Consider the following 11,472-nt stretch of genomic DNA (forward strand, 5'->3'; position numbering starts at 1 on the left):
TATATATATATATATATATATATATATATATATATATATATATATATATACTATTTTACATGTAATTGGGAAATAAGCTATACAGGCATTGGGGCATAGAGATCCACTGCAAAAGTCAAAAGGGGTATGGGAGAAAATATGGGAGAGAGCAGATTGAAGGAGGGGATATTCTGTGGGACTGCTATTTTGGGGGTTGGGTAGGGGAGAAATGGGGAGAAAATTCCTAACTCAAAATCTGGTGGATATGAATGATGTAAATCAGAAGTCAATAAAGCATTTGAAAAAAAAAAAAGAAATCTATCTCACCCTACAGGAAAGCAGGCAAGGAAGGGGATAAGTGAAGGGGTGTGCTGATAAAAGGGAGGGTGGATTGGGGAAGGCAGTAGTCAGAAGCAAAACATTTTTGAGAGAGAGAGAGAGAAAAGGATAAATGGGGGGATAGGATGGAGAGAAATAAACAATAATCATAGCTGTGAAAAAAATTTACAGCAAATTTTTCTGATAAAGGTCTCATTTTTCAAATATATAAAGAACAGTTCAAATTTATAAAAATAAGAGCTATTCCCCAATTGATAAATGGTCAAAGGATACAAACCACCTGTTTTCAGATGAAATCATTGAAACTATCTCTAGTCATATGAAAAAAAATTCTCTAAATCACTATTGTTTAGAGAATGTACATCAAAATAAGTCTGAGGTTTCACCTTATACCTATTAGATTGTCTAATATGACAATATGAAAAAGAAAATGACAAATATTGGAGGAAACAGTAATGTCAAGACACTAATGCACTGTCAGGGGAATTGTGGATTTAGCCATTCTGAAGAACAATTTGGAACTATGCCCAAAGGGTATAAAACCCTGTATACCTCTTGACCCAGCAATATTACTAGGACTCTATCCCAAAGAGCTCTAAAATATAAATGAAAAGGATGGCAAAGAATTGGAAATTGAGGGGATGCCCATCAACTGGGAAGTAGCTGAACAATGGCTGAATTGTATATGATTGTGATGGAATACTATAATATTATAAGAAATGACAAGCAGTATGCTCTCAGAAAATCCTGGAAAAACTTACATGAAATGATGCAAAGTGAGATGAGAAGAACCATAACATTGTATACAGTAACAACTCTAGTATACCATGATCATCTGAATGACTTAGCTATTCTCTTATCAATATAATGATCCAAGATAATTCTGAAGGAGCTATTATGACAAATGTTATCCACCTCCAGAGAAAGAACTGGAAGAGTCTGAATGCAGTGGAAACATGCTCCTTTTTTAACTTTCTCTTTTTTAGGTTTTTTTTTTTTTTTGGCTATGTTTTCCTTCACAATATGACTCATATGGAAATATGTTTTACAAGACTGCATATGTATAACCAATGTCAAATTGCTTCCTTTCTCAATGTGGGATGGTTGGTAGGTGGGTGGGATGGAAGGTCAAAATTTGTTTAACAAATGTTAAAAATTATTTTTGCATATAATTTGGGAAAATATAATTTTAAATATATTTTTAAAAGATATGACACAGACCACATTCTCAAAGAGTTTATTTGACTGTCTTGTTTTTTGCAATCTAATTTCTGCCTTTGGGTATAGAAAATCATGCATAGAAATAACTAGGATATTATTGAGAGTATAAGCGAAAAGAAGTCAATAAATCAGTTGACAAATACGTGTAACGTGCCCACTCTATGCTAAGCACAGGCCAGGGAATTCCTGGAAAAATATAATGAGAAATTTAAGAAAGTAGAAATATCCTCCAGCTTTGGGTAAGGGAGTCTGGAGAGATTTTGTTTTTTAACTCTTGTTGAGAGCATTGAGATGACCCCCTAACCACATGGACTCAGTCTGATGATAGGGTATGCTCTGTTATGCATTTATAGAGTGAGACATACGGTAGATGTCTGTGTACTTGGCACACAGTAGCACTCAATAAATGCTTATTGAATTTGTTTAAATTGCATGTACATGAATAATATATGTGTTGGGAGGGTAGTGTATAGGCTGTGTTAAGAGAAAGTGTTGGATTGTAGTCTGGTTTTATTTCAGCAGTATAAGATTGGTTCTACAATTGGCAGCTGCCTGCCAAGTTTCATGTACTTACTGTGAAGTTTTGACTGCTCTGATAGTGGTAGAAGGAAGAGGATCTCAGGGCTAGGATACTGTATCAGTCTGGGAATCAAGAGATTTCAATCTTAGCCTGAATTCTGGTACTAGTTGACAATGTAATATTAAACTTATCTCCTCATTTCTCTGGACCTCAGTTTCTTTTGTAAAATTAAGGGAATCAGACTAAGGAAATTCTAAAATTCCTTCTAGCTCTGAAATAAATAATTTTATTATAGGGATTGGGGTTGAAGTGGTATTGTGCTATTGTGGAGCTTACTCTCTACTTAACCCTTTATCCCTGAATGGATTTGATAGTTCAGTACTCTACCTCACCCCCATTATTCCACTTGTCTCTTCCCTACAGCTGACAAAGAAGCTGATGAATACTACATGAGGAGGCGCCACCTCCCTGATCTGGCTGCACGGGGCACACTTCCTCTCAATGTCATCCAGATGTCACAGCAGAAGCCCCCACCACGTGAGCGGCCTCGCCGCCCAATACGAGCCATGTCCCAAGACAGAGTTCTGTCTCCTGAAAGAGTGATGCCAGAGGAGTTCAGCATGTCCTATGATAGGATCCTGTCTGATGAGCAGCTGTTGTCAGCTGAACGCCTACATTCCCAGGACCCACTGCTGTCCCCAGAGAGGACAGCCTTCCCAGAGCAGGCTCTGTCTCGTGCCATGTCAAACATGGATGTCTTTGTCTCTACACCTGTGCTGGACCGCTACCACATGACCAAGATGCATTCCCATCCTAGTGCCTCCAATAACTCCTACAACACCCTAGGTCAGAGTCAGACCGCAGCCAAGCGCCATGCCTTTGCAACTCGGAGACACAACACAGTGGAACAGCTGCATTACATCCCTGGACAACACACCCATTACCACACAGCCAGCAAGACTGAAGTGACTGTGTGACCAGGGTCAGAGCCAGGAATAGGCTGGGTGGAGGTAGCTAGGAGAGATTGTCTTCCCTAAAAGGGCCTTGGGGACTGGGCAGGATAGAGAATCTTCTGGCCCTTGTAATTCCACCTTCTCCTACCTTATCCACAAGTGGATAATTATAGAAAATATTCAAGGGAGGGATGGGGGCCAGTTGGGCTGCTTCTGCAACAGAAAGCCATACCCCCTCCTAGGAGTACAGCCCAAGCCTCCTGGTATTGACTCACTCTGTCTTACACATCTAAAAGTATCTCTCTCACATTTTCAAGTGGAATCAATAATTTGTGAGGAAAAGAGATAGTTCTGAGCCTCATCACTTGTTCCCACATAACTTTCTCAATAGGGGTTCAGCTACTAAAGACTCTCTCCTCACTAATACTCTCCCTTCCCAGGCTGGGCTGACCAGGGTATGTGGTCAGGTTGGCAATGTGGTCTCATTCATTTAACTAGAACTACATCATGGAAATCTTCTAGTGCCTAAAAACTGCCTGCTCACCTGAGCAGTGGAGCTGCTGTGTCCATAAGCACAAAGATAACTTCCTTGCCCTTCATCAGAGTGCTCCCAGACTTTACTCTCACATAAGCCTGAGAGCAGATGGGTTTCCATCATTTCTTGTGTTCCTTAACAGAAACTCTGACTTAGGGAAACTTACCTAGCCATGCCTCATTTATTCCAGCATACTCTACACCCCCTCGGTACCCCTTTCCTTCTGGTCTGTTCTCTGTGAACCTGAATTCTCATGGTCCTCTAAATCAGGAGCTCAAGAGTTTTCCTGAAGTGGTGATGAAGTGAATCCCTATAAAGAAGGAAACCTTGGCCTTGGTGTATAGAGAATTCATGCCAGAGAGCCAGATAGCCTCAGAATCTTCTCCAGGAACCCTAAGATCAGAGCCCTAAACCCAGACTACAACTCTCCATACAGGCCTATTTCCTCTCCCCAGAACCCAGCCTGACTTCCTATCGATGCCTGTCAGGCTCTGGGGAGACCCACTGTGATGGCCATGTTCTGTAGGGGGAGTTATCATTCCTATCATTCAAGGCCCCCTTTTCTAAACTCTTTTCATGTCAGACTGGACTGTTTCAGATGCAGTCTATGTTTTAGCCCTCTGAGAGGGCAACTCAGGCCCCAACCAGAAAATTATCTTTAGACAACACTGCCCCTTCCATAAAGCAACCTGATCTTCTGCCTTACCCTTGTAAGCCCCATTCTTCTCTTTTGGCCAGAGACAAGCCCCCCAGTATCCTCCACATTTTTGTCCTTTTCAGGACTTCTTTTCCCTGCTTGCCTTCCCTTCTCTGTTCTGTCAGCTCCAAACCTAGTCACTCAATTCACATACTGACAGCTTCTAGACATAATCTCTGGTCTGGATTAAAGAGACAGGATTTTTTTTTACTCTAACAATGGGATTTTACTTTATTTTATGTTTTATTTCAGGACCCTTTACCAACCTGGTTATTCTAGGCTACTTTGCAACTTTTTTCTACTTCTTAAGTCAGAGAATTGAGAAGCATTAGGGTGGGGGAGGGGGGCCAGGTGTTGGGGGAGGAGTGAGGGGAAGACCAACAGCCCTTACAGATATCTAGCTATATAAACGCATCACAGGGATGGCACTTCTATTCAAATCAAGTCCTTAGATTTTAGCCCTGAGTTACTACTGGACCATCTGCTGCGGCCGTGACCCAGCCAGAGAAAGTAAATATATGTTCACATGTATACTGCTCTGTGGTTTCATCCTCTGGAGAGCACAGGCAATTAACTAGCCTGAGGCCAACTACTAAAACGAGGGCATGTCAGTCTATTTTCACTTTAGGAGGGAAGGGCATCTCCATCATACTTAGGGCCATGGTCTCACTGCAGTTCCATTAGCTTCCTATCCAAGGTCTTAAGAAAAAAGTATCCAGAATGAAAACTCTCAGTTAGTGGCCCAATTGTTCCCACTGCTCCAGCCACTCTAGCATTTCTACCAACCTGTTGCAGTACAGTGTAAGGACATAATGTTATAGAGGCAATGATCCTTATTATCTCCATCAAAAAAAAAAGGCTCCAAATGAAATGATCTTTAAATAGGGTATCTTTTCCTCATCATGGAAGTAAAATATCTCCCACGTTGATGTGGTGCCTTCAGAGGCCAGAGAATTTTTCCATGGGAGCCTTGTAAATTTTTCATCACACTAGTTCAAAGATTACACTGAAATTAATCAGCTTAATCAACTTATTTGAAGAATTCCAAAGCTCTAATTTTTGTCCGAACTTTGGGAAAACTACCATCAATAGCAGTAAGGCATAGTGGGAAAAAATATGTTGTTTCTGGTTCCAAATGCTGCATCTTTCACTTACTACCAATGTGACCTCAGACAGATCATTTGGATCCCAGACCACAGACTTAGAGTAGGAAGCAAACTTTAAGGCTATTGAATTCAAGTTCCTCATTTTTTACAGATAAGGAAACCGAACACTGAAACACTAAGCGACTTACCCAAGGTCACACAAATAATAGGTGGCAGAGCTGCGGTTTGAACTCCCATCCTCTAATGACTCCAATTCCACTGCACCATAGAGCCACACTGCCTGTTCTGGGCCTCAGTTTCCTCTTCTGTCAAATGAAGGGGTTTTAGTACATGACCTCTAAGGTCCCTTCCAGCGCTAAATCTATGATCCTATGACCTCCCCCCTCTTACCTTCCTGATTCACCACTCAAGCCAGTCTCATTCCAATGTGGACAGAAACTCTTCAAATAATTGGCCTGGGGCATTTTCTCCTTAGCTTCCCTCCATGGGGAATGACATGACTTCAAGGAGCTAAGACAAGGACAGATTTTCTTTCTGACCTCTTCCCCACCAAACATGTAAACTTTTTGAGGGCTGGTCCCCACAGGTTTATCTGAGTTTGTTCTCTAAGCCACCAGTGGGAGAATTGGGCTCAGTGAAACCAAATATACCTATTACAGGATCATGAAATATTCTGTTGACCACACTAGAAGTGAGGGCAGCACTGTCAGAAGCTAGTTACAGTCCTATAGCACAATACCAGCAAATCAAACCAACTTTACCTACTTATCAGTGAAAAGAGAAAGGCAGGGCTTCTTCCCTGCCAAGTGCTCTCCTCTGTCTTCTATATATGAACTTCCACAATCATTCATAACCAACAACTAATGCACCAATTTGCTTTTCTCATTCCTTAAGTAAGTCAGTCGGTACAACATCCTCTTAATAATCTTTGGCAGGACATTCTCTCTTGGGAATATTTGAAAATGAATTCTATGTTCTCTAACAGTCTCTATTCCTCTCTAAATTGTTCTGATGGAGATTCAATTTGATTTAACAAATATTTATTATGCACTTACTAGATACAAGGTACTGTGTTAGGTACTGGCAGGGACTTGAGCCTGCAGTTGAAGCACCTTCCTTTTTTTCTTCTGTCATTGCCTCTTTCTCTCCTCCTAGATCTTAAAAGAATAAGTGATTCTTGTTAAAAGTGAGTTCTCTTAAATTTTGTCATGGTTTCTGGTCCTATAAATTTACAGGTCCCAAAAAAGCTTTATCAAGAAGTCCTTAAACATATAAATATTTCCATTGATAGAACTCCATGTTCTCTAGCCATTTAGATGATGGAACAAACTTCCAAAGTACCAGCTTACAATCTCCTCTTATTCTTTCCTATTATCTTTCTCTTCTATTCTCATCTTAATTCCATTCCTTTTTTTTCCCTTTTTCCCAGCCCTGCTCTCTCCTCTCCTCTACTCACTCCAAAAACTCGTCTTTCCATCTATTCTCTACTGTCTACTGCTGCCATTCTCCCCTGTAGTGCTGGCCCCTTCTCCCTAGCCTTCCTCTTGCCTCTAGTTCTATAAAGCAGAAATCTAGATGAAGATGATAGAATTGGAATCTAGAAAGGAATCTCATTTGCTCGTTAGTTTTCATTCTTTTTGTATTCCTCTAACACCCCATGTCATGGAGCCCAGAACCTCTTTCTGGCTACATTTTGGAGAATGGGAGAGGCTGCTAGAACCCAGGGGTCATTGATGTCAGCACAGCCCTGTCTCTGATCCTGCTTTTGATGGATGCTGTCCCTGAGGTTCCAGGTTCTTTCCTGTCATACCCAGCTCTGGCCACATCTCTTAGCTCCTCAGGGATCTCTCAGTCACACTTGCTGTCTCCCTCTTTTGCTCTTATTAATAACAATATAATAATACCATATATTTAAGTAGTACTTAATAATTAACAAAAGCAATTTATGTGAATTATCACTTGATCTCTTCTGCTTGCAGGTGGTATTTACCCTTTGTTTCCAAAAACTGAAAGCTTCATTTATTTCCCAGAAATGAGAGTCAAGGAGATAATTCCCCATTCTATTTTCCAAGTCAACTGTATAATTATTCATATCAAGCACAAGTGAGAACTTGAACCCACGAAATTACCTGAGTCTACCTTTGACATACACATGACCACATTAATAAATCATTTATTTATCTTCTACTAAACCTGAAAACTTGTCCTTAATGTATTTCAAGGGAGCTCATGTTTTAGTGAGGTATTTTTCAATGTTCAAATGCTACTTTTATAAGTAGACTATTGTTCTGCTGGAAAATCAGTTAGGTAAGAGAAGTGTTTCTGGGCTCTCATTGGATTTTCATCTACATCCTGAACTTGCTTTGCCCTTACAACAGTTCCTACTACCATCTGGTGTATAGATTTCTCCTTTCTGAGATGTACATGCCTCATTATGTCTGACTCACAGTGAAATTCTCAGCTACCAAGGGCATACCTGGTGTACGGTTGGCTCAATATTCTTGGCCCACTCAGCCAGGATCTTGAAGCTGCATGTTTAGCTATCTAACCATTCAATAGGCTTGATTCAATAGGCTGATTTTCATAGAAACTTGCCTATATCAGAAACACCCAAACTATTCAGAGCTTCTGCCCTGAGGAATTTGTTTCCTTTTTCAATGTGGCCCAGGCTGTTGGAAGAAGGAGATCTTACCTGAGAGACAGCTGACAGTAGGAGGGATATTGAGAGGAATGGATGAGGTGATTCATTCCATGAGGCCACAAATCTTGTGCTTAAGGGTAGCTCTAAGGCATTTCAAAATCCTTTGATGAACAGCTTCCTGAAAAGAACAAGTTTTTGTGTTGTAAAAGTTTAAAAAAAAAAAACAGCAATGAGATTCATCTCCTTGAAAACAGCTCTGGACACTAAATCTGATCTAGTTGGAGAAAGAGAACAAGGAGTCACAGCTGAGCCTCTGTGTATCATAAGGAATTGTTACTGCCCTTGTACCTTTCTAATCCCTCCTGGTGACACTCCAGTAAAGGATTGTGAGATGAGACAAGAAGACAGGATCAAAGTCAAGATAACCTAGACCATCATGTAAATCTTCACATTCACCATCATTCCTCTACTAGTGACAAAAATAACATTGTGTGTCTCCTTAATGTCAACATTTATAAGGAGAAATTGTCACTTCTCAATTGTGTCATTCCTCCCCTCTTCAACTCCATTTCCTTTTGCAAAGGGCCACCCCAAGGGGATGTCCCATTCATGTCCTTCATTAATGGTGGATACACCCATAGTTCTATAACTAAACTAGACATTTTGTAGTAAGAAATTCTCTAATAAAAGCAATTCTTACTTTAACATTTTAATTTGGGTACACTATTTCCTAAGAGGGATTAATGAACATTTTTACTCATTAGCCCAATTTATGGATTTCATGTTAATAATATGGTGGTACCAATGAAAAATTACCTTTATATCTGTAACTTGGCACAGATTCTTGATTAATCATTAAGCTTCGAGATGAGCAGTACACTTACTGTTTCCTCTGTATAATTCTCATTGTTCTACTTACCTGTAAAAGCACATTCTGTATGTACTGTAAACAAATATCAGTTTAGTAAGATTTAGAGTCTTAAGGATTTTTCCATTTTTGTCAATAACAAATATTTATGAATTTAAAAATAAAGCAGTTTCAACAAAAACATTGTCTCCAAAGCTCTACAAGAAGTAAACACCACTTATTTAAGAATATTCTTTAGATCTGTATTGAAAGGAAGACACAAAGTTTATATCTCTAGAAAAGGAGAGAGACTAGACCTATAATTTCATTGATATAGGAAACTCTCAGATGAAATAACTTCTTCCACCAAGACAGGTTGGCACCTTCTCTGCAACTTACTGTCTTAAGAGTTGTCTGGAGCACCCAAAGGCATCTATTTGTCTAACATCACATAGCCAGAGGCAGGACTTAAATCCAAGCCACCTGACTTCAAGGTTCAGTCTCTAACTACTATGCCATATTGTCTACATCAAAAATCTGACTCAATGGGGTAACTAAGTGGCATAGTAGTTAGTGTACAGGCCTTGGAGTCAAAAGGACTTGAATTCAAATCTGGACTCAGACACTTACTAGACATATAACCCTGGGCTCCAAAAAAACAAAATCTGACTCATTTGTGTGATTCATTGTATGAATTTAGGCAGGCCTCATCTAAGACAGACAAAAGGTTGAACTACTGTGTATCTCTTATCATTCAGTTATGTCCAACTCTTTGTGACCCCATATGGGGCTTTCTTGGCAGAGATACTGGAGTGATTTGCCACTTCCTTCTCCAGTTCATTTTACAGATGAAGAAACTGAGGTAAACAGGATTATATAACTTGCCCACATTCACCTATCTATTAAGTGTCTGAGACTGAATTTGAACTCAGGTCTTCCTGACTCCAGGCCCAGAGCTCTATACAGTAATCATGTATATGTATAAAAGAATCATTTAACTGCCTCTATAATATATCTCTAAATATGTTTAAATGTTAGACTGAAAGTCAAGAGACTTACATTTGACTTATATGTGTTATGGGTTCAAATCCTACATTTACTACTTACTATTGATGTACCTTTAGGCAACTCACACCCTTTTAGACCTTCAGGTTTCTCATATTAAAATGAGGCAATTGGAATATACAATAATAAATGTAACGTTAGCACTCTAAAGGTTGCAAAGAGCTTTACAAGTATTATTTCGTTTTATCCTCCCAACAACCCTGTGAGATAGGCATTACTATCTCCATTATACAAAAGAGGACACTGAAGTAGACAGCTGTTTAAGTGATTTGCCCAGTCACATGGTTAGTAAGTGTTTGAGGCTGGATTTGAATTCAGGTCTTCCTGACTCTAAGCCTACGATGTCACACTGCTTTTTGATTTCTTCAGGAATGTATTATTTGCAGCTTACTAGTCTCAACAACACATCGATATTAAAAAGATGGATTTTTATTTCAGAAAAAAATCTGAGGTTACTGAAAGCTCTATAGGATGTTCCAAAAATAATCTATATTGTTTTCTTCCTCTCATTCCATTTGGTGCCCAGCTGTCCAGTGTTAATCAATCAATGAAACAATCACCAAGAGTTTATTAATCATCTACTATTTGCTAGACATTGTGTTGGGCACTGAGGGTAAAAGTGAAATAGTCCTTTCCCTCAAGGAAGTTACATTTCTATCTGGAAAGATCACATGAACATATACTATGTCCATGTTTTGTATGTATAAAATAAATACAAAAGGAAAGGGGAGAGGAAGGCATCAGAATCCAGGGATATTAGGAAAGACTTAATGAAAAAAAAAGTGGCATTTGAACTGAGTTTTCAAGTAAATTAGCATTTCTAAGTCGAAAGTGAGAAAGAAGTGTATTTTAGAAATAGGGGAGAGGCAGAGCATAGGCAAGAAGATGGGAAATTGAGTGCCACATATGAGGGATAGTAAGAAGGCATTTATACAAATGAATCAATGCTATAAATTATCGTACCAAGGATATATCATAGTGTAGTCTGAAAAACAGTAAATCTTTATGATACCCTTAGTTTATTCCATGTAAATTGTTATATCAAACTTTTGAGTGCTTCCACATCTCATTTAGGAGACTTTACAGTTTTCCAATTTGATGAAGTCATCATATTATATAAAGTGTGCCTAAGTATCTAAAACAACTCAAATAGATTGTTAACAAAACATTGACTAATAGAGATTTTGGGAAATTTGGTTTAATGAATAACAATAATGATTTGTAATTAATGCAAAACGGAGTAGGAGTTGGAGGAGGGGTGTTGGTATTAGCCTATTATGCTAAATCACAATTATTTCGGCAGCTAGTAATAACTTGCCTCCTGACTCCATCATCTCTATTGAGTTAACATAGATTTTGAAGCCATATATGCAGGTATTTATGTGCTGACTAAGGGACAAATGACAAATCATTCAGCTCCTACTGAACCTCTAGGATCATTCTCTGTTAACAGTTTAGCTGGAGTAGATTAAAACATAGGAAGCACAGCCATATGTGTCTCTAAAAATACAACCATCTCAACCCCCTTCATCTCCACTAGAGCATAATCTCATTCCTCGTTTAGTGTAA

At 39.2% G+C, this 11,472-nt stretch overlaps 1 protein-coding gene across 2 annotated transcripts in view; it reads left to right on the top strand.

The window, feature by feature from the left end:
- Nucleotides 1–9,040, top strand: part of SHISA6 (shisa family member 6) — a 599,047-nt gene extending 590,007 nt beyond the window's left edge. For both annotated transcript variants that reach the window (XM_069076798.1, XM_069076797.1), the window contains exon 6: nucleotides 2,483–9,040. In XM_069076798.1, coding sequence (XP_068932899.1) covers nucleotides 2,483–3,036 — 554 coding nt within the window. In that variant the 3' untranslated portion in view covers nucleotides 3,037–9,040. The remainder of the gene's footprint in view (nucleotides 1–2,482) is intronic.
- Nucleotides 9,041–11,472: the final 2,432 nt, after the last annotated feature.

Source organism: Petaurus breviceps, unplaced genomic scaffold (assembly GCF_028583685.1).
Source record: "Petaurus breviceps papuanus isolate PSGF00001 unplaced genomic scaffold, PetGlider_PUasm1.0 90925, whole genome shotgun sequence".
In the NCBI taxonomy this organism is placed as follows: Eukaryota; Metazoa; Chordata; class Mammalia; order Diprotodontia; family Petauridae; genus Petaurus; species Petaurus breviceps.